The sequence below is a fragment of the Oreochromis aureus genome, linkage group 9 (genome assembly GCF_013358895.1).
Source record: "Oreochromis aureus strain Israel breed Guangdong linkage group 9, ZZ_aureus, whole genome shotgun sequence".
NCBI lineage: Eukaryota > Metazoa > Chordata > Actinopteri > Cichliformes > Cichlidae > Oreochromis > Oreochromis aureus.
In genome coordinates this window covers 18403884-18431744 of record NC_052950.1, presented here as the reverse complement: position 1 = coordinate 18431744, position 27861 = coordinate 18403884, and the positions used below count along the sequence as shown (strand labels likewise).

The 27861-nt window shown below is 41.7% G+C and overlaps 2 protein-coding genes and 1 long non-coding RNA gene across 4 annotated transcripts in view; 1 reads left to right on the top strand and 2 right to left on the bottom strand.

The window, feature by feature from the left end:
* Positions 1-11: 11 nt before the first annotated feature.
* LOC120441816 lies at positions 12-3428 on the bottom strand. Its single transcript, XR_005614312.1, has 3 exons — positions 2605-3428; positions 731-839; positions 12-587 (listed from the first exon to the last, which is right to left on the bottom strand). It is a non-coding gene; the product is annotated as an uncharacterized LOC120441816 (long non-coding RNA).
* A 1677-nt stretch (positions 3429-5105) lies between these two features.
* On the bottom strand, positions 5106-23283 carry qtrt2 (queuine tRNA-ribosyltransferase accessory subunit 2). Of its 2 annotated transcripts, none has more exons than XM_031732456.2 (8): positions 22565-23283; positions 22416-22471; positions 17371-17447; positions 17056-17265; positions 15946-16145; positions 13737-13906; positions 9770-9884; positions 5106-9613 (listed from the first exon to the last, which is right to left on the bottom strand). In XM_031732456.2, the coding sequence occupies exons 1-8, from the start codon at positions 22780-22782 to the stop codon at positions 9361-9363; spliced, it is 1299 nt and encodes a 432-aa protein (XP_031588316.1). In that variant the 5' UTR covers positions 22783-23283; the 3' UTR covers positions 5106-9360. The 2 variants fall into 2 exon arrangements, with proteins under 2 accessions (XP_031588316.1, XP_031588317.1); XM_031732457.2 differs by having other exon boundaries at positions 13755-13906.
* Positions 23284-23382: 99 nt separating this feature from the next.
* ccdc191 (coiled-coil domain containing 191) overlaps positions 23383-27861 on the top strand; it is a 17998-nt gene continuing 13519 nt past the window's right edge. Inside the window, exons 1-4 of the mRNA XM_031732453.2 lie at positions 23383-23736; positions 24419-24457; positions 24591-24726; positions 24839-24991. Coding sequence (XP_031588313.1) covers positions 23671-23736; positions 24419-24457; positions 24591-24726; positions 24839-24991 — 394 coding nt within the window. The 5' untranslated portion in view covers positions 23383-23670. The remainder of the gene's footprint in view (positions 23737-24418; positions 24458-24590; positions 24727-24838; positions 24992-27861) is intronic.

Below are 27861 nucleotides of genomic sequence, written 5' to 3'. Positions count from 1 at the left end.
GCCCCCTCACTTGCATAGTTTTTCAAGGTGGTTGGCAGGTAGCATCGTTCTTCGGTTGATTTAGGCTGTCTCAGTGTTTTCTGTTTCTTCACGTAATCCCACATCGACTCTATGATGTAGAGATCAGTGTTTTACGGGTGTCATACCAGATGTTCCAGGACTCTTTGTTGTTTTTGCCATTTGAAGAGTTTTAAAAAATTAATAAATAAAATAAATATCGCTGCATGTTTAGAGTTGTTGCTGCAGAGCTGCAGGGGTGTCTGACAGGTATTTGCTGTTGGATAGAAATCTAAAACACTCAAAGTGCTTACATTTTATTTTTGCACGGTAGTGAATCAGTTGCTTGCTGTTGAGAGCCGTGTAATAGCTGCGTACGACGGCAGGGTGATCACATAAATTTGCTCTTTTTACATAACACATGAGAAACATTTGGAATTAAATGTAACTTGGTTTGAAGGTGCATTTTAAAATTAATCCTCCATCATCCCTCATTATGTAAGAGGGTTGCAAATTAATGCATATGTAGAAATACTGTGTCTCCTTGGAGAAGAACACTTGAGGTACATCACTTCAGGCAAGCTCCTGCTCTATGAAAAGGGAAGAGTGGCAGTAAGTGACAGGTAACTTGGAGTATTAATGTTTTAGCGTCATTAACCCTTATTTCCTCAATACATCACTTCCTCCTTCCAGTGCTGTAAATAGAAATTATGCACAATGAGACTTTCCTTACCTCATTTTCCCATACAAACAAATTACACTCATCAGTAAAGGTCAAATCCTTCATGGCCTTATCTTCCCATCCCCTCCAAGTAAACCTTTCCTTTGGCTCCTGTGACCTGCTTTAATGAAACACAAAAACATAGAGAATCATCACCCGGCCTCCTGAAGCACTCTGTGCGATTTGGTTAAATAAACACTCACAGCAGAAACTGTGCATGCAGAAGGTCTGAGCTGCGATCAAACAGATCCCCGGATAGTAACAACTGCCACATCAATAATGCAGACATGTCATTACTCTCAACAAATTTAAAGCTGCCAAGAAATAAAAAATGCCTTTTACCCTCCTGTCCTAGGTGTATTGTTTTTCGCCTTTGATTCATATGCGCGTCATAAAAAATCATATTTTAATATCGCCGGAAAAATTCCACCCATTTTTCTTACTGTGAATTTCTTTTTTGCTGACTCAGAGAAAATAGTTTTGGGATTTAAAAAAAAAACACTTTTCCAAAGAAATACGACTTTGTGCCGACCTAGCAAACCTCTCCAGTCAATAACGTGACGACTGTATATTCCACAGCGCCTGTGGATGTGTGTGAGCACAGGCAAACTAAAGGATTGATGACCAAATTAAACGCGCATGTTGGGGGCAAAAAAATTTAACTTGCCCATTAGTTTATCTTTCTAAAATAGAGATTAACTGTCATTCTTTATGATATATTAAATAAACTCAGTATTTTCTGCTAGATTCAGGTGGAACTTGTGTATTCTGTCTCTGGCTGCATGTCCGCCCCCGCCTGGACAGTCCAGTAACATGCTGCATGTTCAGTTAATTGGCAATATAAACTGGCTATAAGGAATAATTTTCTGGAACTCTGTGTTTGTGCTGTGATCAACTGCTAACTTGCTTAGAGTGTAACATGTTTCTCACGCAGTGTAAGCTGGGATAGGCTCCAGCCTCCAGTCGAAACACTGGCTACTGTGAGTGTTTATTGTTCTTTACATACTTGCAGATATTGTTCTATTTTTATCTTTTACTAGTCTGTTCTAATTACGCTTCATTTTCAGGACCTTTGTCACTTGAATGACAGCGATCCTCTTGACTCGAACATCCATACAAACAATATTTCATGCGGTTGAAACCATTAAACACACAGGGTTTAAATAATCGATTTTCCTATTCAAATCGATTTTAGCTTGATCTGCTGCAGAATATTTTTAAGGGGGCTATAAAAAGCCAGGTCAGGAAAATCTCCTTCACGTTTTTCTGTGTTTTATCCTCAGTTACGTTGACACAAAGGCATCTGCTGTGATGCTTACTCCTCTGATGAAGTCTCACAAGTGTCAGTACTGATAAATGATCAGAATTATCATATTTCTAACTGTCTGAGTCAAAACTGAATCGAACTGAATCGGAACCTTGTGAATCAGAATCGAACTGATTATAGAAATCAGTGACGATACCCAGCCCTAATCTGGAGTTTACAACAATAGAAATACACTTATTTGTGTCTTGGTAGTAGGAATGGTGCCAAAACAATTCCTGTGGACAAGAAAATACAGAAGATTTATACAGTGTAAAAATCCTAATAATGAAGCGTGACATGCAGTCAGGCCTGCGAAGTATTGCAATATCAGCCAAACAGTACAATGCCGCATGTGTGGTAACAAGCTGGACATAAACCATTTTCAGATACAAGCAGACAGAAAACAGATTCCACACTTTTACAAAACGAGAATTAGTCTTTCTTTCGTATCACATCCCATTAAATTTACACAAGGCATCAGGACAGACAGTCATGAGGTGACGAAAGCAATAAGTCTGGAGCAATAATGTGTTATGACCTTCTTTCAATGTTTCAGCCTAACACTTTAACCTACACTTACACATTATGATGTGTAGAGTTGTAGCCCTGACAAAATATTCACTCGGGGCATTTGACAGCAGGAGAAGGTCCTGGTTAATTTAGAACATGCTGGCTGATGACTTGTGTGTAAACTAATCCTGAAATGCCTCAGGGAGCAGGTAAAGAATTTGGCTCCCTGTTTGATGAGCAATCCCTTATAGCAATACAGGGGTGAGGAGCAGGGCTGCTCCTTGCTCCTGGTCAAGGGTTACCATGGGGACGGAGAAGAGGGTTAAAAGCAGCGATGAAGGCGTGTCTGTCTCGGTTCACGGTCTCCTGATTGTTTTTGATTGAGGGAAATGAAGGAAAACCGAGAAGATAAGCTGCCACTGTGGTGATACTGTCCCTGTGTGCATTTCAACAATAAGCCTGGTCACTTTTTCTTATTCTTAAAAAAAACATAAAAAAAACAATATTGAATTCATCATAATAATAAATGTTTGTTTGTTAAATCTCATATTTAGCTCATAAAGCTCCATTGCTGTTTATGTGCTGTCATGTTTCTTAATTGCAAACTTTTTTTTTTTAAACAACTCTTGTAAGGCACACTGCCCTCCTAACTTGTTTCACACATCACATACTAATGACTCTGGGGTCATAGACTGTAGATAAAAGATGGAAAACACTGTGACGTCACCTGTTTGTTAATGAAAACCCTCTGTGAAGCCTAAAGCCACAACACTACAGGCTTACAGTCTAATGACAATGGCAATCACATGTAGCTAGCTATGGAGCAACACTAACAGTGATTATAATTTACAAAATGAACTTCACTTTATTTTCAAAACTAGAGGCTGAGCCCATAAACTCAGCAACAAAGTGTTTACTGAGATCATCCTGGATGTATAGACCTCTATCCAGTGTTGTTTTGTTTTTATTTGGGGGGCTGGCTATTAAAGGAACATAGTTTTGATGTACTTCTGCTTTGCCTTCACTTTTCAGACCGAGAGGCCTGTGTTTTATACATCTATATCATTTCAAATCATAGATGGTATGGAACAGTTGGACATAGTGAAAGTGGCATCAACAACATTTGTTGTTTACTTGTTTACTTCCAGTCTGAAGCCTTCATTTTAGCTTAATGGCCGAAAGTGAACATATTTCACCCAAGGCTAGCTAAACTTGGTTGGCAAATTGCATCCATAGACTATATGGTTGCAGTTGTTATTCAAAGAATGCCATATATTATACATTACTTTTTTTAAAGCATTATTTAAATATTCTCTGGTGAAAGTAATTTGTTACTCTACTGGCATAATTACTAGTTAATAATACAAAAATAAGGCAAAGTAGGGGCAGCCACCTGCTGCAACCGGTTGGAGGTGAGGAGAGGAAGACCGAACAACAGTCTACAGTCTCAATCCCTGTTCTAATCAGAAACACAAATATGATCTATTTTTTAGTGTTTAAGTTTGATTACAAAGCTGAAAACACAAAGCAAAATTGAAAATCATCTTAAAGAGACGATTTCTCCTGTTATTGGCAGAAACATGACTCCATAAGACCAGGCTCTGGCTGCTGGGCTGGGGTCAGCATATACTTATCTTTGTCTTTTTGCTAGCTTTGTACTAGCATGCTGTCTGTGCAGATGTTTGCATAAACCCCATTCTTCTCATCCCTGCGCACGTGCAGTAAGAAAAAGGGCATGTTTGCCGTTTTAGTTCCATCCTGCCATCATACAGACAAATGAAGAACTTGCATATCAGAAGTAACATCATAACTGTAACTGTAATGTGATTACTGAATTTGTACCGCGTTGCACTTAGCTAACAACACAATGGTTAGCTGTATTATTTGTCTGATATTTGCATTTGAAATGCTCCAAAAGGCACCAACACCACAAACATGACTGAGAGGTCTAGGGCCAAGGTTAGTGACTCCAATTATCTGAGGTCACAGCTAGCCATGTGTCTCAGGACCTAGCTGTCAGCTGGAGACCACAAAAATGGTCAACACTAAGGCTGAAAACAAAATAAATGTTTACAGAGCTCACTCGTTTATTAGCCATGAAGGATATAAGTAGCTACAGAGATTAAAACAATGTTATTGTGCAAGGATCTAAACTTAGCTCTGCTGTAAACAGCAGAGCTAAGTTTTTTAACATGGAAATCATGGGCACCGACTCACTTTTCAAGCCAGCCTCTAGAGGCCATTCAAGCAGCAGTTTTCGACTCTTCTGCACTGGTCTAATTTTTCAGCCCAAGAAGCTGTTGCTTGATGACTATCTGTTGACTTTGGACAATAAGCATTAATCAATAATAGAGAAAACAGAGTCTAACACTGCTACAGCAAAGTTGTGCTATTAGCCTGTGGAGCTAGGCTTTGTTTTCTGTAATGACAATTCATACCACCCACTGCAACAGTGTGGTTTAGTAACATGTTTAAACAGAGAGATTACTGGAGCTCTTTGGCAAAAGATGATTAAGCTACATCAGGTTTTGGACAGCGAGTCAGACAACACAGGCTTGTTGTTTTAAGTATTAATAAAGAAAATAGAGAAAATCACCAGCCTTGTTCTTGAAGAACGAACTGGAGCCCTGAACAAATCGAGATAACGGGCTCCTGGGCACTGAAATGTAGGCCACCCACCTCTCTTTACACAGAAGCCAAGCAGAAAAAAAATGTCTTTTTGTAATCATTCTGAATCCCCTTGTGCCTATTTTGCATCTCTTTGTAGTTGTGTTATTGGTCTCTTTGTAGTCATTTTGCATCCCTTTGAAAGTTGTTTGACTTTCCTACAGGAAATATTCAGAGCTTTTTAACTGGTTCAGGTGGCTCCTGGGCATGTGCCCAGTGGGCTTTTTCAGTAATCCACCCATGGCTCAGACAACCAAAGCTCTTTTTTCAAACCAAAGATTTAAGCTCCCGTTTCATTACGGACACTGGTTTTTATAAGCGACAAATGCAGTCACTGTCTTCCTTCTGAAAACACTCTAACAACACAATCCCCCACACATAAGCCCCTCTGCTGGCCATCATTTCAACCACAATAACACCCACCACACCTCACGCCGCTGGCTTTATGAGACGTTGTCATAAAGCCATGTTGTTTCGCAAGAGCAGCTGAGCTCACTCCTTTTTCTTTCTTTTTTTTTAACGCTGTGCTGTCATGACAGCAGATAACAATCCAGCTGCCGTGTGAAGTGTGAGATAAATGCTCTGCCCGGCTCACGCTGCAGCCTTGTCCAGAAGAGCGGAGAGGAAGAAAGATACTTGTAGCGATCAAGCCTGAATGGTTCTCTCCATCTGTGTAATTGGTTGAAATGAGCTATGAGGACCACCTGCTGACTCTGTCATTCAGAGCTCTTTTACATGGAAACCAATGTCAGAGAAAGAGGCACACAGGGAACCAGCATAAGCGTTACCATCAGCCCCGCTCTGTAAAACTCCTCAGAGGAAATTAACTCCTGTGCAGTACGAGATCGATTATATTGTGGTCGGATTATCTTGGCTCTTACTTTATGTAACTAAATATCCACAGCGAATGTTTAAACTGCATTCGACTAAGATAACGGCTATAAGTGCAAATTTCAAATTAAAGCCATTGTTATGCAGCTTCTTTGCAGCATAGCCAGTTTAAAACAGCACCAGTCAACATTTAAGATAAGCTGTAATAAATTTCCAGTTATCACCAGACTATACAAACCATTAAAAGTCTCTCTCTTCACTTTTGTGCTGCTAACCGAGCAGGCTGGCTGATAAACATGGCACAGCATTAAGCATCTAAACAGCTGGATAATTTTCCCAAGAGTTGCCGGAAACCAAAACCTCGCTTTAAAGCAACATGCCCAAACACACGCTCATCCCTCAGTGTTTGAATATACAGCACCATATTTTCCACTACATGAGACCCACAGTAAGTAAAGTAAAACTTTAATTTATACAATTTTAAAAACATGACAAAGACAAGGCGAGTAGTTTTCAGCTGCTTATTGAAGAGCTCAGGCTCAGAGGGAGAGAGCTCCAGAGTCTGGGGGGCCCACTGATGCAAAAAGTTCTCACAGCCAGCAGAGCCTGATCACATGACCCCAGAGACCTGCTGGGGATGTATGGATGTAAAAGTTCACTGATGATTGCTGGTGCTCCTCCATGCAGAGACAAAATCAGAATCATACTGCGGATCCTGTAGTTAATAACAAGCCACTGCAACTGAATTACCAACTTTAATATACATATTTACTGCTTCTATAGGAATTAAGAGGGTCAGTAGCAGCCAGGTGTTAATAATTGAGATCATTTTCTTAACTGATCATCAGCAAGTGTGAGCGCCTCTATAAAAGGAGAAGTCTTGGCAGTTTGCTGATCTGGAGTATTCAGACCACTGTGTTTGAGAAAAAAAACCGGGCACCTTGCAGACTCGATCATTAACTCCTCTGCATATCAAAATAATACAGAGTGTGAGGCTGTCGGTCAGACATCGAAACTGTGGCTGAAACTGGGTCACAGAACAGGACAACGATCCCAAACACAGCACGAATCTACAACAGAATGGCTTAAAAATAAAAGAATAAAAAGAGCTGCAGTCCATACCTCAACCTGACTGAAATGCTGTGGTGAGAAATGAACAAAGCTGTGTGTAAATAAAAGCCTGCAAACCTCAATGAACTGAAGCAACGTTGTAAAAAGAAAAAGAAAAAAAAGAAAAAAAAGAGCGGGCCAAAATTCCTCCACAAAGATTCGGGAAACTGATAAAGTCAAACAGAAAACAATTACCTCAAGTTATTACTGCTAACGGTGCTTCTACCAGCTACTAAATCATGAGGTGTACTTTAGTTCATTCACAGGACTCTAAAAATCCCTATGAACACTTCCATTTTTCACAAGGACGGTATTACTCATTTCTTATGCATATTCTGGAGGACAGAGTGCAGCCTTGTGTGAACCCGTATTAATGTAAATGATATTAAACATACTCCAAATTCACAAACTGTTCCCACTTTTACACCTTCATTTTCTCCTCTTAACACATTCAAGCTGTTATGTTTAAACTCATCTGCTACGCTCCTATTTATATTCCTATTTATTGTGCTGCTCTCTTATCATTACTGCAATCACTTATGTTCCACTTCTGGAGGTCACAAGCTTAATAAATAAACCAGGGCAAGAAAATGAGAGATCGGCTGGGGTCTGGATTCATTAAAGGAAAATTCACTCAACAATCAACAGTAACAGCCTCAATAGGGCTTAATTAGTGCAGATGAAATCTTGGGTCTGTAATTAGTGCGTATTTACCAAGGGTTGATTTGTTGCGCGGGAGAAAAAAATGCACATTACATAAGAAAACTGCTATTTTGTTAGCTTCCTTCTACTTCTACTGTGATTGTTTAATGCAAGATATCAATATCTGTACAGCAGTTTTCCAGGGAAATGAGGGCAACAGCCATTTAATTCATTTCCTATTTTTACCAACTAATCAGGGGAATTGACTTTACAACCTTCTCTTCAATAGTTTGTCTGCTGCCATCCCATTAAGCCTCAAAATAAACCTAGGCTGAAGGTCATCGCTTGTTTTAGCCTTCACCCATCTTTTCATCTTTTTCAGCCCCTTTTATGTCTTTGGGCCTTTAGCATTTATGCCCACCAACTGACGACGGCAAATCCTTCGGCCTACTCATTCATAACGCTGGATGCAGTTAAGGTAATCCACAATGTAAATAAAATCCTCATTACTGTTACATAAATCTGTCACAGTCTCCTCTCTGCAAGTCTGCCCCCCCCCAGACGTGTACATGGTCTGGCAGTCAATTACATCTCTTCACCTTCACAAAAAAAAAGAAGAAGAAAAAAAAAGCCCCCTCCACCATGGCAGGGGAGGCAGCAGAGCCCCGTATCTTTATCTGATCTTTATCCTCTCTCAGCAGCACGAATGGGGGGAGCTGTCAGTCTAAAACTCCAGCTAGCCAGAGCTCGCCGGTGTCCTCTTTAATGCAAAGCATCATCTCAACATAGACGCTGGTTAGGCAGTAAGGTTGAAAACAACAAGAAGTCAATCTACACACGTTTGAGAGGAGGTATCCAACTGCAACATTATAAATATTCATGAAGCACATAAACAAAAGGAAAATGTTTGATTAGGACTGATCAGTAAGGTATGAAATGACAAAAACAAAGCCTTCCTGGAATCATATTTTACACATGATCTGTTCACATATAACAGGAGAAACTGTGGCATTTATTCATGTCTCCCCTGTAACAATTGATCACACTCGTTTGGTTCTCCCTCTGGTCTGTGCTTCTATGTCACTGAGTTCAGAGGACATTAGTCATCTGCCGACCTGCAATCAGGCCGCATTAAGGTTTCAAGTCGTCATCAATAGTCCACCACCATCCATCCTCACTATATGTTTTATGCAGGTTCCTTCTGACCTCATATCAAGCGCCTTTTCTCCCCTCAGCCACTGAACCCTGACGCAGTCTCCTGGCTGTCTGCTCAGATCAATAGACTAGCTTAAGCGAGTGGTCCTCCAGATGTGAAACCAGGACACAAACCCAAGGCACAAACATCAAAAAGTTTTCTGTGTGCTCCTTTCTCCTTTTATCTTCTTCTTTAAAGCAAAGAGATGGCAACATATGGAGTGTGTCATTCTCAAGGACAGTTCAGTTCATCGTGTGACCGGACTTGGCAGAACAAGATAGTACTTATGATTGCCTCTGGCCGTGTCACTCCACTGAAGAAGATCTCCCCCCCTTAGTCCCTCAGCTCATTCCCTCTCGCATCTATTGGCTTCCATCAATCTTACTCCTTTCTTTCTGTCTGCAGGCCTCCATCCCCAAGTACTCGTTTCTTGAGTACGTCCAGTTTATCGGTGGCCAACGCTTCTCTTAAGGCCCCGAAGAAGCCGTGATAGTGGGCTGTGTTGTGGATCATGAGTAGAACTCCAGCCAGCAGCTCATTGGTCACCAGCAGGTGGTGCAGGTACGCCCTCTGGTGGTTCTTACAGCAGTAACAGCCACACCCCTCCACCAGGGGCCTAAAGTCGTCCTGATACCTGGGCAGAAGTTCAAACACAGTTTGAGTTTAAGTAGAATTCATGAACAGGCATTATAAATGTAAATTAGGTCTTCAGCAAACACATGAAAGAAAAGAACTTGCAAACACTGCTACTTATAAAACCCACTGGGGTATTACAATAGCTGCTACGAACCTTTTCTCTTTGAGGTTCATCTCAAAGGGTGTCATCTGTGTTTGATCATGACGATTAAGATCGCCATTCTGCTGGCTCTCCCCTGCTGTCTCCTTCTCTTCGTTCAACTCCAGCACTGCCAAAACATACATGCATCATATAAATCCCAGCACAGATCCCTGGCCAAATGGCATGTCCCATTGCAGTATGACAGCAATAACATGTATCACCGCAGCTAACACTTATACATCCTATTTTTTTCCCACTATTTGAATATAACATCCACAGTCAATGCTGAAAATGGCATTGGCTCCAATTGTGGCTGCAGCATGAGTGATTGAAGTCATTAATGCAAAGGGGGGTGGGGGTGTAAGCTGATTCAGGTTGCAAACATTAAGATGCAATGTTTTTATAATATTGGCCATCCAGATGCATACTATCACCTATACTGATATTATCAACAATAGCAAAGTGAGAAGCAGAACTAACAGACAAACTGAGGCATTTATGTGTGTAGCTGCTGATAAACAACAAACACCCAGCATACACCTGAGTAGCAGAGGCAGAGCTAGTGCTAACTGAGACAGCCATTACCAAATCATAAAACAAAACCTTTATTGGCAACCTGCACAATCTACAGTACTCAGTCTTCCAAGGACCCAGACTTTCTTTTATTTTTTAAATGGTCTTTAGCAATAGTTCTCAAGGCTTTCTGAGGGTCTTTCATGGTTTTTCTTTGGGCATTAGTGAAGTGATTCCCAAAGACTTATTAACTGAAACCTCAAATCTCAGTATGCTGTGTGGTGTCTCCTTCAAAAATTGCCTCATCAGAAATGTCTCAGTGGCAGAGTGGCTATCAAGAAGCCATCATTAAGGAAGGGAAACATGGAGAAAAGACTGAGGTGTGCCAAATTACACAAGAGTTAGACTGAAAATCAGTGACCACAGGACTTATGGAGTGATGAATCCAAATTTGTCATCAAGATATATATGTATGGAGGAGCTCAGGAGACAATATTGAGTGTCTACATTCATCTGTGAAACACGTTTCAGGCTCTGTCATGGTTTACGGCTGTATTTCAACCATTGCTGTTGGGGCTCTTGTCAAAATTGCTGGAAATATGAAAGCTGAAAAGTACCATCAGATTTAAATCCGCCATGGAATACCGTCTGGAAAACGTAGATAGTATTGCATTGTGAGTTTTCCTATCTATTGTGCTCTTTATGATCCATTTCCATCCATTGAGTTTATTTCACGTCTCAATAAATATTTCCACCCATTTCACATTTTCCAAACAAAACATAAAAAATGAGGGGCGGCTCATGACTTCCACACAGCACTGCAGTTTCATAGGCTTTGAATAGTAACTCTTGTTGAAGAAGAGCAGTTTTAGTAAGAGGGCTGTTGTGTAAAGGAGGACCAGATCTCTAGCCAGAAACAGACAAAAGATCGGAGGAAGACTGGAGGGTTTGCTGGAGAAGAAGAAGAAAAAAGTGATCCATAGCAATGTCTATTATTAAAGATAGAGATTAAACGGTAAGAGAAGAGCATAATGGGTTTAGTGGAACCCAAAAGAGGTGATGCAGAGAGCAACAAAGTGCATAAACAAAGCAGAAAACGGAAATTATCATGGTGTCTGTGTGGAGCTTAAAAGGGGAGGTGATAAGCTTCAGAATAAAACTGGATGGAATGAAGCTTGACCAAAGCTAATAAAACATCAAGAAGCGAGAAGTAACTTTCACTGGAGATTAAATTTTGCACAAAGGAAAAAAGCAGCAACAACACAAACTGGATCTAAGAAGAAAGAGACTGGAGTTCGAAGGCTATCATTGTCACAGCCCTTCATAAAACCATAAGAGAGGAAACTCAGAACTGCATCTCACACTTGATGTTTAGCAAATTAAAGGCTGCGTGTAAAACACATCTGAAATGTGTACTCTCATCTTTTTGAACTAATGAGCCAGGTCAATAAGTTCATCTTTACAAACATTTAAAATATGATCTAAAGTTAGTTTAAGCACTCCAAGTCAGAGGCAGCAGCGACGTCATTACCGCCAATCTGATAAGCTGCGCTAGTTAGCTTTTACAAGGAACAGCTTAGAGCCAAACAAATTTAGCTGCAATTAGCAGACACACTCTGTTTTCTACTTGTTAGTGCGCACGCTGTTTTTACCTCAAATTACACATTTCTACGGCGTGATCGTTTTCATATGCTAAAATCCCCTTAGCTTTGTCTCAGATAAGCAGTTACCCTGCTTTAAAGTGGCAGAAATAGCAGTGAGGACACACAAAAAATAAGATTGAAGGGGCTTCTAAAAATAGAGAAAGAAACAGTGTGACAGATGAATACTTTAAGAGGGTGAGAAGGGAGGAACGGGTGAATTAGCATATGCTCTGACACGTCTAAAAGAACCTTAACTGGGAAGTGAGGGTGTTGACATACCTCCCACGGGGCTTTGTAATTGGCTGAATGGTGAATTAGAATTTCTCTAAGGGTCTGACACCTTCACTGAACTCCATTATGCTCCATGTGCAGAATCGATTAATGCTGTCTGGCACTGCATAGCGCCAGATCCCAAACTTCCCTCTGTCAGATGAGTTTAATACAACTTCTTACTAGGGTGCAAGGAGGGCCAAGGCTCCTGTAGATTTTCACTGGGGATAGCAATCAGGATGGCTGTAGCTCTGCTATAAGTTTGATACCATTTCACCCACCATGAACTGCATTTCTGCTTGTAAGTGATTTTGTGCTTCTACAATACACACAAACACAAACAAAAGCACAAGTTACAACCCATCATACGCACATCAGATGTCAATGATCACACGTAACACTTAATTTCTATTCATTACGTGAAAACCGTCCCCAGCAGCTGTCAGCCTCGTTTCTCACCAAATTAAAACTAGATAACGGCATCGCTGTGAGATTAAAGCCCTTCATCCGTTTGTTTAAGAACCAGGAACATTAACTCCATACGCTTTTTAAACTCACCATCAAAGGCTCCTCCTATGGAAATTAACAAATCTGCTAGAGCATATTTAATCATCACTTCTGTTTTATCAGTTAACTCAGACTCTGTGCCATTTAAGACATCAAAGTAGCGTCTGTTCCCCTTTCTAAAAAATTAACACTAATACTTTTTCATACACGAAATCTCACTATATTTATATCCCTTTAATCTTTTCACACTGCTCTGGTCATACCTCTTTAATCCACTATTCTGTTTATCACTCGTGTGTATTCAGGGTTCATTATAATCCGAATATCCAAACAAATTACACAGTGACAGGTCAGTTTCCTCGAGGCACACACTCCAAGCTGTGGAAAGGAAATGTGAGCGTTTTCCATCTTTTCGAGGGTAATTTCTTTCATCGCACTTGGAGCACGACAGCTTTAGCCGAAAGGTCACTTGCTTTTAACCAGAGCAGAACTGCAAAAATAAACGCAGCCAAATTCAAAGATGCCTAATTTTAGCCTTCTCCCCTCATTTCCTTTTTGCCCTTTGAATATGAAATTAAATCTCTGCGCTCTCTGATTCAAATGCTGCATATCAGAATGACTATTTCAGTTGCTCGCTAATAAGCTCCAGAAAGAATCATTTTCAGGAAAAATGTGGGAGCTGCAGAGTATGAAACAATGCATTTATAATAAAGTTTGATGTCCATTAAATAGAAACGCTAAAGCAGCAGAAAATTAACAAGCTTCATCTATACCTCCTGATATGTTACAGCATCAAAGTGGATGCTGGAGTATAAGTGAAAGGCAAAACTATGGAATTATTAAAAATAAAATAAGATGTTTTATTCATGGAGTTCGGTCCTGAGGGGCTGCATGCATGAAACATAAAGAGCTTATAGATTTATATGTGTGCACAAAAACTACCAATGAAGTGAACTTTCTTTTCACTTCAGTTTAGTTTTATTGGTTGATAAATGTGAGGAGGTCTAAAAGTGCTAACTATGCCTCAGCACAGCTCTTCACCACACCTGCAGGGGGCGCTCTACCTGCGCGCTCTGGGTCCGTGGAAATGTCGAAGCCGAAAGAGAGAGCGCAGCCTCGCTCCGTCGCCAGGAAGGGGAAAATACTTTCGAACAGGTCCACGCCGGCCTCGACGCACGCCAGCACCTCATCAGGTCGTCCCACACCGTGCAGGAGTCTGAGAGTCACACACACACACAGAGCAAAAATCAATAGCCTGAACACTCAATAAATTAAACATTGATGCAAAATGTCAACAACATATTACTGGCAGACAAAAGCCTTTCGCAAACACCAGCAGCACGCTTCTTCTCTGGAGTGTTGGTTGGCTGGTTGGTGCTTTCCCCATTTCCCAGGCTCCTCCTGACTCTCTGCCTCCAGGCATCAAGGTCAAGGCAAATTTAGCATTCGATAATGACTCCTCTCCACTTTCTGGTAGGAAGCTGTTTCTCTAACAGCCAGAAAAAACAGCGGGGACGCTGCCCTATGGTGTTCCAGATGAGCCTGTTAACAAGCCAACTTAGGGAAGCTCCTGATCACAGACCTCTCATTTCTGATTACAGTAGCTCTCTGTGTAGCTCCACTCTTTAAGCCACGAGCAGAGCTCCTCCATCGCCTCCCAGAGAGGTGGACTCATGTGACATGATCTCCAGAGAGAAAACTCCAGAAGGATGATTCAGTGTGGAGAACCAACACCTTTAAGAGAAAGTCTGCCCCCCTGAAGTCTCTAAAGGGACTGTAGTCTGCCAGTTTGGACTTATTGAAGAATAACTTTTAAAGGTGGAATAATACTTTAGCAGAATAAATATTCTATATGTCAAAAGCCATGTTTTAAGCTGCATGGAAGGATGTGTCTGAGACAAATGATTATTTGTCCAAAGTGATCTAAATTAATTATCCAACAGTACAAAACGTACATTGCATTTAGGAACAAATCTTCAACTGAGGTAACAATAAACTCCTTATCAAAATAGCTGCTAATGAGTTTTTAACCTTTTCCCCTTTAATTCAATTAATGATGTACCTAATAAAGTGGCAGTGACTGTGTATCATGCTCTTAGAATTGTAAAAGGAAATGTGGACGTGGATTTTCCAACCTAAAAAATACTTTTCTACTTTTTCCTTTTTGAATTTGCAAATTTTTTCTTATAAGAGTGACCAAAAAAAACTGTCTCAGCAAAGAATGAGAGAAATGTAATAAAGAGCAGCGCACTGGATGAAAATTAAATGACACCAGTACTTTAAGGTCGAGCTGAGATAATGAGTGCTTGAAGATTGTGGAGGGGGTGGGGGCGAGGCATAGCTTCTGGGTTTTCACTTATAATTAATCAAGCAGGACAATTAATTGATTTTGCAGAATACATCAAATGTGGCTTCTCAGCCTCTGAATTATAACGTCTTTACACATTAATTGCTACATTTATCAGAAATGAATGAGCAGCTAATCGATTTGTCAGTTAAATAAGGCTTAATGTGTTCCACTGTGACAAAAACGTGGATTGCCTCTTCAAGACGTTCACAAATAAAATCAGTACAGTCGGTTGTTGTTGTCCATTTCCACTCTTCTATTTAGTTTCATCGTGGCTGAACAAACAGTTCAATTAATAGATGAAAGAAATGAGGGGAAAAAATTAATGAGAATAATTTTTTTCAAAAAAATGAACAGAAAGTTAAAAATATCTATTGCCATGACGTCTGAATATATCCTCCTGAACTGGAACAGCTGTAAATGGACATTTTAACATTTTTATTTTCTGATGTTTTAACCAAATAATTAATTGAGTAATCTGCACATTAAACTGTTGCCAGTGGAAATCCTAAATTAAATATTTGACCGAGTAAACATGACTATTCGGTGGTAATGGGCATTTTTAAGCTTTTAGCAGAGTGCATTTTTCAGTAGTAATGAAAACAATTATTGATGCTGAAAATAATGACTAGTTGTTGCCCTGCAGTGAGATTCTGTGTAGACACAAAGCTTCAAAAGCCAGATCTCCAACTGCTAGATAAACGCACAGCGTGGGATAAATTGTCCTGGTGGCACAAAATGAAAAACAGCAGCAGAGAGGGCGCTGCTCGTTTGTTTAGCCCCACTATTGCTCTTTCTGTTTGGTCCTGGCTGACTGTGTTCGCTGAATGCTTTTCAATTAAATGATGGGAAAAACTGTTTGAGCTGTAATCAATTCACAAAGGTCACGTAGCCACGAGAAGGCAAACCTGGGTTTGTCCTCAGGCAGCTCCTTGACCATAGCAGTGATGAGCTGGGTCCTCAGAGTTTGGTCCATGGAGCCCGTCTGGAGGCCGTCCAGGCAGAATCCTGCCACGGGCCTCTTGGCGGTCTCTCTGGCAGAGCGTACTCTCTCTTCCAGGATGTCGCCTCCCTCCACCACACCAAACACCTCCACACCCTCCAACTCCTAGAAATGACAGACAGCGAGGGGATTAGAAACTGCCAAAACACTCCAAAATGACAAAAGAAAGAAGGAGCTAAGAGATCAAAATCTAGATTTTCATGGGCACACACGGTCCTTGACAAGATTTGCAGCTGCAAAAATAAATAAATTAAAGGCTTTAATCTTGCCAGAGCCCATCTGCAAGTTTGTACATTCAAGGCACGAATTTGACTGCAAGTCACGAGGAGGTAAGACAGTCCCCGTAGCACCCATGTCATGAATTACCTGCAGAATGCTGTCAGTCCTCTCTGCTTAATCTGAATCTAAACTCTCAGTTTATTGTCTCAAGGAACATTTGGTTTGCATTCAGGTGAGGAAACAGCTTATAAATTTACAAGCAATTAGCAAAGACTTACAGAACATTTATAAGCATAGAAAAAAAACACTAATGTTTGCAAAAGGAAGAAAAGCAATAGCCTGCTTCGTACAAGGGAAGCTGTATATGTCCTAGGGCTAGAGCAGAACGGTTTAAAAAAAAAATAAATCTATTATCCACTGAAGCGTAAAAGAGCAAAGATGTCATATGCACGAGTCACGACAGTTCCCCCGCACCTCTTCCTATTAATCCTTTTTACTCAGTCCACCCTCTCATGGAATGAGCCACTCTTTGACTGCAATTAAAAGAAAGCAAAGCAGACTATTCTATTAGGCATGCTTGATGCTGCACCATCACACACCTGCTGATAGTGTAGATACCCACTGATAATGAATTCATCCTAATCTCACTGAGCTTCCAGCTGTAGTACAGATGCACAGCAGCCCCTGTCACAACTGCACTAACGTCAATCTTTGTCTTGTGTGTCTGTGCGATGCATGACTCACTCGCAAATGCAAGCGTGCTCAGCAGCTGCTAAAGTGTGTGTGCACTGTGTACCTTTGATTTTTGGTGCACCAGCAAACACTCGTCCAAATGAGCGAGAGTCCGATCCACCGACTTTCTGACCCGTTTGCGAGAGGCGCTGTTCTGCCAGGTCTCTCCGTCGTACATGCTCTGGTACCAGTCTGGCTGTATGGTCTTCTGAAGAGCCATGAACTTGGCCACTGTTAGTTCTATCCGCCCACCGCTGCCCCACACTGACACCGTCTAATAACAAAGCAAAAAATATATGAAAAACCCATTTCACCTGTGATCGCACCCAGCAGTAAAGTCACCAGGGCCTTTAGTTTACCACAGCATGAGCAATGTCACCTTGTTGGTGGTGTAACCCGTCGGGCTGGGCGTGGCAGGGTCGTGAAGGGAGCAGTAGAGCACAGTATCATGAAGACCTGAAACCACACGTAACTGCATCACTCACAGAGAACACAGCAGCAAAGGGGTTAAGAGGGTCGAGCGTGAAGCCAGGTGACAGAGCGAGGCGCTTCGACTCTGCATGTTAATGTGACGACTGAGAGAGGAATGAGCCGTGTCCTTATCAGCAAACCCAGCCGCTGCAGAGGATCAGAAGGTGAGAAAACAAAACTGTCTAATAGCAGCAAAGGCTATTCAATCACTGCTTCTCCCTTCAGGGACTTCAGAGGCAGAGGCAGTAGTAATCAATGATAGTTTATTCCAAGCGATGATACCGTGGTTACATGTCTAATTTTCTTAAAGTGGCTGCCTGAGGCTGGGTGAAGCCCAGGCCATGTCCACAGCAACACATTTTTGCTTTAAAATCCACAGCTTCTTCATTTACACCTACCCATCACACCACTCTGGCATTTTAGCTTCCCTAAACGGGAGACTAAATCATTTTCAATGTATTAAAATAAAAATGCAGTTGCCCTTTTTTAAAGGTTTATATGGTCAAAGGAGTTTGCAAAGAAAAGCGTCTGGACTTCTTTGAGTTGCTTGAAGACGTTTCACCTCTCATCCGAGAAGCTTCTTCAGTTCTAAGGTCAAATGGCCGAGAGTCCCAGATTTAAACCCAGTGGGAGTATCCCCCCAAGGAGGGACAAAGGACCCCCCTGGTGATCCTCTAATCACATGCGCCCAGGTGTGAAAGCGGGTGTGGGACCTAATCAGCCAGGGTTTCGGGTGAGCCCATTGTGAAACCTGGCCCCACCTTGTCATGTGATTTCCTGAGGTCAGATGGCCCAGGATGTGAGTGGGCGTTAAGGCGTCTGGGAGGGAACTCAAAACTGGATTATAGATGGCAGACAGTTGGTGTCGTAAACCACCGCCTCTGTTCAAAGATGGTCGCTCACAGTGGACATAGATGGCCTCTTTACTCCTCTTTCAAACCATCTGTCCTCTCTGTCCAAAATGTGAACATTGGCATCCTCGAAAGAGTGACCTTTATCCTTAAGATGCAGATGGACTGCTGAGTCTTGTCCTGTGGAGGTGGCTCTTCTATGTTGTGCCATGCGCTTGTGAAGTGGCTGTTTGGTCTCTCAATGTAGAGGTCTGGGCATTCCTCGCTGCACTGTACAGCATACACCACGTTGTTAAGTCTGTGTTTTGGAGTTTTGTCTTTCGGGTGAACCAGTTTGTGTCTGAGTGTGTTGCTGGGTCTGAAGTACACTGGGATGTCGTGCTTGGAGAAAACTCTCCTGAGTTTCTCTGATACACCGGCTACATAGGGGATGACAATGTTGTTAAGTCTGTCTTTCTTATCCTCCTCGCTGGTGTCTGATCTTCTTTTCTGTGCCTCTTTGCTGACTTTATGAACGCCCAGTTAGGATAACCACATGTTTTCAGTGCTTCCTTTACATGTGTGTGTTCCTTCTTTTTCCCTTTAGGCTTGGAGGAACATGTTCTGCCCGGTGGTGTAGGGTCCTAATTACTCCAAGTTTGTGTTCCAGAGGGTGATGGGAGTCAAAGAGGAGGTACTGGTCCGTGTGTGTGGCTTCCGGTAAACTTCAATGTTGAGGTTGCCATTCTCTTCAATGTGCACAGCGCAGTCCAGGAAAGGCAAGCAGTTGTCCTTTGTGTCTTCAAGACCTTGAAAAGGACAAAATCATTGACCGCCTCACATATCACCGCCTTTATCCAGGGGATGCCATACCCTGCATTTATGGACTTCCTAAAATCCACAAGGAAGGGGTCCCACTCAGACCCATAGTCAGTAGCATAAACTCAGCCACTTATAACATTGCAAAACACCTTGCTACCATCCTCGCACCTCTCGTGGGGAACACCCCACACCACATCAAGAACTCCACCGACTTTCACCGACAAGGTCCAGAAACTTACCCTGGATCCAGATGAAACCATGGTGTCCTTTGATGTAGTCTCTCTCTTCACGTGCATACCCACCACGGAAGCAGTGGAGACTGTCAAAAAAAACGACTACAAGAAGACAGCTCCTTGGAAGACAGGACCAACTTCACACCTGCTCAGATCTGCACACTGTTAGACCTCTGCCTTACCACAACATACTTCAAATACAACGAAGGCTTCTACAGACAAAAACATGGCTGTGCCATGGGCTCCCCGTGTCACCTATTGTAGCCAACCTTTACATGGAGGAAGTGGAAAGGAAGGCTCTTGGCTCTTTAAAGGGAGAGTACCCAGCCACTGGTACAGATATGTAGATGACACCTGGGTCAAAATCAAGACACAAGAAGTGGAATCCTTCACTGCGCACATTAACGCGGTGGATAAAAACATCAAGTTCACCAGGAAGACACAAAGGACAACTGCTTGCCTTTCCTGGACTGCGCTGTGCACATTGAAGAGAATGGCAACCTCAACATTGAAGTTTACCGGAAGCCCACACACACGGACCAGTACCTCCTCTTTGACTCCCATCACCCTCTGGAACACAAACTTGGAGTAATTAGGACCCTACACCACCGGGCAGAACATGTTCCTCTAAGCCTGAAGGGAAAAAGAAGGAACACACACATGTAAAGGAAGCACTGAAAACATGCGGTTATCCGAACTGGGCGTTCATAAAGTCAGCAAAGAGGCACAGAAAAGAAGATCAGACACCAGCGAGGGAGGATAAGAAAGACAGACGCAACAACATTGTCATCCCTATGTAGCCGGTGTATCAGAGAAACTCAGGAGAGTTTTTCTCCAAGCACGACATCCCAGTGTACTTCAGACCCAGCAACACACTCAGACACAAACTGGTTCACTCGAAAGACAAAACTCCAAAACACAGACTTAACAACGTGGTGTATGCTGTACAGTGCAGCGAGGAATGCCCAGACCTCTACATTGGCGAGACCAAACAGCCACTTCACAAGCGTATGGCACAACATAGAAGAGCCACCTCCACAGGACAAGACTCAGCAGTCCATCTGCATCTTAAGGATAAAGGTTACTCTTTTCGAGGATGCCAATGTTCACATTTTGGACAGAGAGGACAGATGGTTTGAAAGAGGAGTGAAAGAGGCCATCTATGTCCACTGTGAGCGACCATCTTTGAACAGAGGCGGTGGTTTACGACACCAACTGTCTGCCATCTATAATCCAGTTTTGAGTTCCCTCCCCAGACGCCTTAACGCCCACTCACATCCTGGGCCATCTGACCTCAGGAATTCACATGACAAGGTGGGGCCAGGTTTCACAATGGGCTCACCCGAAACCCTGGCTGATTAGGTCCCACACCCGCTTTCACACCTGGGCGCATGTGATTAGAGGATCACCAGGGGTCCTTTGTCCTTCCTCCTTGGGGGATACTCCCACTGGGTTTAAATCTGGGACTCTCGGCCATTTGACCTTAGAACTGAAGAAGCTTCTCAGATGAGAGGTGAAACGTCTTCAAGCAACTTAAAGAAGTCCAGACGCTTTTCTTTGCAAACTCCTTTGACTACGATGACCTGGATGACTGAGAACCTTCACAGATATAAAGGTTTATATGGTTGGCAAGCATGGCACATTCACCAAAATACTGCACATGTTTGTTTTCATTACTGTACTTCTAGAGGAGCTCAGACTGCGTTTATCCACACATGTCTAAATGAATGTGTTTATTATGAAGGGGGAAGCGTTACCCCCCCCCAAGTTTTCTAGCCACACCCATTATCAATTGAGAAATCACTTAAATAGGACCTGTATGAGAAAGTGGAGTAAAGCAAAAGAAAATACTCAAAATCATGCCATGATCCAAGAAAACTCAGGAACAAATAAAAAAATTTTTTTTATTGCAATCTATCAGTCTGGAAAAGGTTATCAAGCCATTTCTAAAGCTGTTGGACTCCAGCAAACCACAGTGCGAGACATTATCCACAAATGCTGAAAACATGGAACAGTGGTGAACCTTCCCAGAAGTGGCCGGCCGACCAAAATTAACTCAAGAGTGCAGCGACGACCCATCCAATATGTCACAAAAGATCCCTGAACAACTTGTCTCAGTTAGGGTCAGTGTTCATGACTCCACCATAAGAAAGAGACTGGGCAAAAATGGCCTTCATGGCAGAGTTCCAAGACAAAAACCACTGCTAAGCAAAAGGAACATAAAGGCTCGTCTCAGTTTTGAGGGAAAACATTTTGATGATACCCAAGACTTTTTGGAAAATACTCTGTGGAGTGATGAGACAAAAGTTGAACTTTTTGGAAGGTGTGTGTCCCACTAAATCTGGGGTAAAAGTAAGACAGCATTTCAGAAAAGAAAGATCGTACCAACAGTAAAATATGGTGGTGGTAGTGTGATGGTCTGGGGCTGCTTTGCTGCCTCAGGACCTGGAAGACTTGCTGTGGTAAACAGAACCAGGAATTCTGCCGCCTACCAAAACATCCTGAAGGAGAATGTCTGGCTATCTGTTCATGACCTCAAGCTAATCATGACCTCTCTTCTCTATATGGATTTTTTTTCTTTTGTTAACGTGTAATATGCCACCCTGGAGCTGCTCCAATCACAAATCCACTACTCTACACCCACAGGCACAGTAGTCTTCTGTGTGGTTAAATGTGTAACTGGTCAGATGTGCTAAATTAATTTATCGTGCCATAAATCTACTAAGAAACAACAATAATAATAGAGATAAATGGAAAAAGTCTGAATATCAGCTCCAATAATCAGATCGGCTGATAATCAGTCAACCCCTCTGCAACACTTCATAATCTCCATTTAGGTAAAAAAAAAAAGAGAAAAGAAATGATGATAGATTACCTATTAATCAATACTGAATACATATGAATACATTGGATAAGCTCTGGGTGTCATCGTAATTTATGCGTAATCAACGCTGTCTTGCTTGAACTCCTGTCGTCCTCTTCTTCTTCTGCTCTCATTACTCTCTGTAAGATAAACATGCTCAAAGGAAAGAGAGAAAGAGGGAATTCTGAAAAATGTAAATTTGTACCTGCGAATTTTCTGAATCCATCCTTAAACTCCTCCAGCACCTCCTGGTGCTCAGCTCTAGAAGGAGAATGGTTGAGATGTGGGTTAGATTTGAAAAATAAAAGGAGATCACTGTGCTTGCTATGGCATTTCCATAATGAGACAGCTTACATGTGGGACAAAGTGATCTGAGTGACAGAGGGGAGGCTGATCAGCGTGTGCAGCGTGTCCTGAGTGAGGTGAGGAACGGTGCCAAAGTGTGTGTACAGCAGACACCCCGGGATCTCCAGTGAATGCTGCCCCGTCCTGCCCAGTCCCTTCAGGACACCCAGCCGACTTCTTCCCTGAACCACACGGGACAGCTCCAGTTGCATCCTGCTCCCAGCCATAGCAAAAACTCCAGTCGAAGCGCTAAAAGGACTCTCTCCAACAACTAGTACAAGTGTTACTGGTTTTGACTTAGCCACGTAGCTAGCTAGCCTTCCCACTCACACGTATTTGGAATATTTACCGCTCTAAGTCCGACACTTGGATAAAATCTACACACTCACAGGGATGATTGTTTACGTGAGAAACGCTGAAAATCAAATAGCTCACCAACAAAACCTCATGGGCTGACAGGAACTACAAGTCGCAGAAATATGTCGTCATCAGCGGCGAAGGCACCGCAGAAAAAACAGTTCGGGTTATCTCAAGAACCTTTTTTTTCTTCTCAAAACATACAATTGTGGCGTTATAGGTGGCACTCCATGTAGGAAAAGCTCTTTAAATTATAATTATATTTTAATAATTGAATTAAACATTCTAATAAATAAATATTTTACATTAAATTATTGAAAGACTTTAATTAAAAGCAAAGTATTTAACTACTTTAACTACTTTATTAATACATGTTTGTTATCTTTTTTTTTTATAATGAATTTCAGTTCTCACTGAAGGAGCCTAACAAAGTTGCTATGGTTACCCAAGACGCTGAACCCCCAGCTACAGTCTTGTGGGAAACGTAGTCCCGAAAATCTTAATTTGTGGAGCAGTTAGCCAAAAAAGAAAGCCAATTTACTCCATTACCCAGAATCCACCATAACAGTAACTCCACGAGAGTTATGTGTACCGCTTTTAGGTTTTCGAGCACTTTTTCTAATAACGTTTGAGCATATTTTGACGATAGAAACTGAAAAATGTTGACTGTTGCGCTTCGCGCACGATTTTAGTAAAGAAAAGACACCAATGTGATAACTGGGATTACATCATATTAACGTGCAGTGCTGTAACAGGTGATGATGGCATTTCCAGGTCACAATCCTGACCTGTTTAGGTGGAGAAGAGTTGGCTCGGCAAACAAGGTAAGTCTAGTCTTTGGATTCGTGTAAATTCATAGACTGTGCTAAACTGAACGCTATGCTGCATCTGTCACGATTGGTTGGACTTCATTTCCAAAAAAAAAAAAAAAAAAGGTAGGGGAATGAAACTGTGGCTTCACTGTTCCAGAAAATGAATCCGATGAGCTCATTTCAACCCTTTCTCTTATCTAAATGGGAAAAAAGGTATTTTTAGTCTATTTTCACCTTCCAAATCTTTCCCCAGTAATATCCCTGAGAGAGGGAAATAATTTGGCTAAATGCGCCTTGAAGGAAGAAGAAAAGGCACATCTGTGTTATTACCGTGTATAAACTCGTGGCTCATGTCAGGGGACCTTTCAGAAATGTCACCCGGCCCTATCTCTGATACTCACATGCTTGCAGGCAGCTAGCAATGGCACAGACTTTTGGACGTGTGAGAAATGATTTTGAACTAATCTGCTGATTTGAAGCAGTGGCTAAGCTTTTCTGTGAAATAATCCGCAGACTTTAGGCCCTTGGCTCAGCCTCCAATTTGCAGACTGCCACCGCAGCTCAAGGTGTCTCTGAGCCTGTCTAGGCATTTTTAAGCACTCAAAGGTGACCATGAGGCCAGCATTTTTGTGTGTGTGAGAGCTCTTTGGTGTTTCTTACAGAGAATATTAGCTTACACTAATCTTTCTTTCAGATTCATGTAAAGAAAGGTGATATTGATCAATGGAAGAAGGTAAGAAATGTGTGTGCTCAGTTATATATATTTTGTATTTATTATTGAGTTGAATGTCTTTGGGGATTTGGGAATTGTGTGATGAAATTGTTAACTTCAGCTTTGCATGTGTGTGTCCTTTCCCTGTCCTTAGCGAGTGGAGAAGGCCTCAGAGTTTGCTGTGTCGGAAGTCTTCTCCCACAAAAAACCTCATTCGGGAATCAGCAGCCTAGTTGTACCATTGCAAAGCACTGAACAGCTGAGAGATCATGACGAGGCTTACAGTGAAGGTAGGTGCCTTTAAAAAAAATTAATAGACCTGTCTGTGTAGAAATGCTATCTATATAACCACATAGAGTACAGCAAGAGGGATGATGATATATGGCCTGTTGTTTGTTGCAGCTCAGGCCCTTTTAGGTGACTGGCTGAGTAATAAGCTGCGGCTGGAGTTGGAGTTGGAGGATGAAGATGACCTGATGTGCTCTGCTGAGAGGACAGGCACAGCTGCATCAGCTAGTGCTGTGCCTGCTGCTTTAAACTACAACAACTTTGATGGTATAAAATATTACCTGATGAGATAACCCAAAACTCATTATTTATTAAGACCTTCTCCATTAGACCTGTGGGCCTGATGGACGAGGCGGTACAGAACACCTTTAAAGAAACAGTGACCTCTAGAAGATTTACTCATGATTATGGAAGGCTCATTCAAAATTCAGTGTGGGTTTTATATTGCTTCAAATGGCCTCTGACTGCTAGGCTTTATAAGAGTATTCAAAACAATCAGTATACAGTACCGTGCAAAGGTCTCAGGCCACCGCTCATTTATTTTTATTATTAAGAGCCATACTTTCTTGTAGTTTTTTTTAAAGTGACCTTCACCAATAGTTCTCCAGGTCTCAATGTTTTTCTATATAAAGGTATATCAAAGTACACTAGAACTGGACTGAAAATCAGTGGCAACAGGTTTGATGGAGTGATGACTCCAAGTTTGAAAATTTTGTTTCAAATCATCAAAATATATCGAGGAGGTGCAACATTTATGTGTTAAACATGTTTTATGCTCTGTCATGATTTGGGGCTGTATTTCACCAGTGGTGTTAGGGGTCTTGTAAAAATTGATGGAATTATGACCTCAGAAAAATAGGATCAAATTTTGATCCACCATTGCAGCACCATCTGTAATGCATCTGACTGGCAGCATAATTTTGTATTATGATCTCAAACACACAGCCAGTGCAGTGAAATCCTACCTGCAGAGAAAAACACACAATGGAGCATTGTCAGTCATGGATTGGCCTCCCCAGAGCATGGATCTCAACATTATTGAGGCAGCGTGAGATCATCTTGATAGAGAACAGAAGAAAAGGTAGCCAGCATCTAAAGAAGAGCTTTGACTGTCTTTTAAGAAACCTGGAGAGCTATTCCTGAACACTACTTTGAGAAATTAGAAGAAAACTGCCTAACAGAGTTCAGGCTGTGTTGACGAATCAAGGTGTTCGTACCAAATATCGACTTTCAAGCATTCAGTTCATTAGAATTGTACAAACTGTTTTTGCCTTTTATACTGCATTTCCATGTATGTTTGCACATTTTATAATAAATTAATTCACATTTCCTGCAAAATATAAAGAAAATATAAAGGTGGCTGAAGACTTTTGCACAGTACTATTTCAGTCTGCATTACAGTACAAAATGTTGCCTGACTTGGGCATCACACCATTAATCTTACAAGTATTGTGCAAGGAATTAAAAGCACTGGTTCCCAAGATACAGGGAGTGCAGAATTATTAGGCAAGTTGTATTTTTGAGGAATAATTTTATTATTGAACAACAACCATGTTCTCAATGAACCCAAAAACTAATTAATATCAAAGCTGAATGTTTTGGAAGTAGTTTTAGTTTGTTTTTAGTTTTAGCTATTTTAGGGGGATATCTGTGTGTGCAGGTGACTATTACTGTGCATAATTATTAGGCAACTTAACAAAAACAAATATATACCCATTTCAATTATTTATTTTTACCAGTGAAACCAATATAACATCTCCACATTCACAAATATACATTTCTGACATTCAAAAACAAAACAAAAACAAATCAGCGACCAATATAGCCACCTTTCTTTGCAAGGACACTCAAAAGCCTGCCATCCATGGATTCTGTCAGTGTTTTGATCTGTTCACCATCAACATTGCGTGCAGCAGCAACCACAGCCTCCCAGACACTGTTCAGAGAGGTGTACTGTTTTCCTCCTTGTAAATCTCACATTTGATGATGGACCACAGGTTCTCAATGGGGTTCAGATCAGGTGAACAAGGAGGCCATGTCATTAGTTTTTCTTCTTTTATACCCTTTCTTGCCAGCCACGCTGTGGAGTACTTGGACACGTGTGATGGAGCATTGTCCTGCATGAAAATCATGTTTTTCTTGAAGGATGCAGACTTCTTCCTGTACCACTGCTTGAAGAAGGTGTCTTCCAGAAACTGGCAGTAGGACTGGGAGTTGAGCTTGACTCCATCCTCAACCCGAAAAGGCCCCACAAGCTCATCTTTGATGATACCAGCCCAAACCAGTACTCCACCTCCACCTTGCTGGCGCCTGAGTGGGACTGGAGCTCTCTGCCCTTTACCAATCCAGCCACGGGCCCATCCATCTGGCCCATCAAGACTCACTCTCATTTCATCAGTCCATAAAACCTTAGAAAAATCAGTCTTGAGATATTTCTTGGCCCAGTCTTGACGTTTCAGCTTGTGTGTCTTGTTCAGTGGTGATCGCTTTCAGCCTTTCTTACCTTGGCCATGTCTCTGAGTATTGCACACCTTGTGCTTTTGGGCACCCAGTGATGTTGCAGCTCTGAAATAACTAGTGGCAAGTGGCATCTTGGCAGCTGCACGCTTGACTTTTCTCAGTTCATGGGCAGTTATTTTGCGCCTTGGTTTTTCCACACGCTTCTTGCGACCCTGTTGACTATTTTGAATGAAACGCTTGATTGTTCGATGATCACGCTTCAGAAGCTTTGCAATTTTAAGACTGCTGCATCCCTCTGCAAGATATCTCACTATTTTTGACTTTTCTGAGCCTGTCAAGTCCTTCTTTTGACCCATTTTGCCAAAGGAAAGGAAGTTGCCTAATAATTATGCACACCTGATATAGGGTGTTGATGTCATTAGACCACACCCCTTCTCATTACAGAGATGCACATCACCTAATATGCTTAATTGGTAGTAGGCTTTCGAGCCTATACAGCTTGGAGTAAGACAACATGCATGAAGAGGATGATGTGGACAAAATACTCATTTGCCTAATAATTCTGCACTCCCTGTAGAAGGAAATCAATATTAAAGCTCGAAATGTTGAAAAATGGTCATCAATAATGTGAAGCACAGTCTTTTACAAGTACTTCAGTTGTCATATTTCTTTTCCAA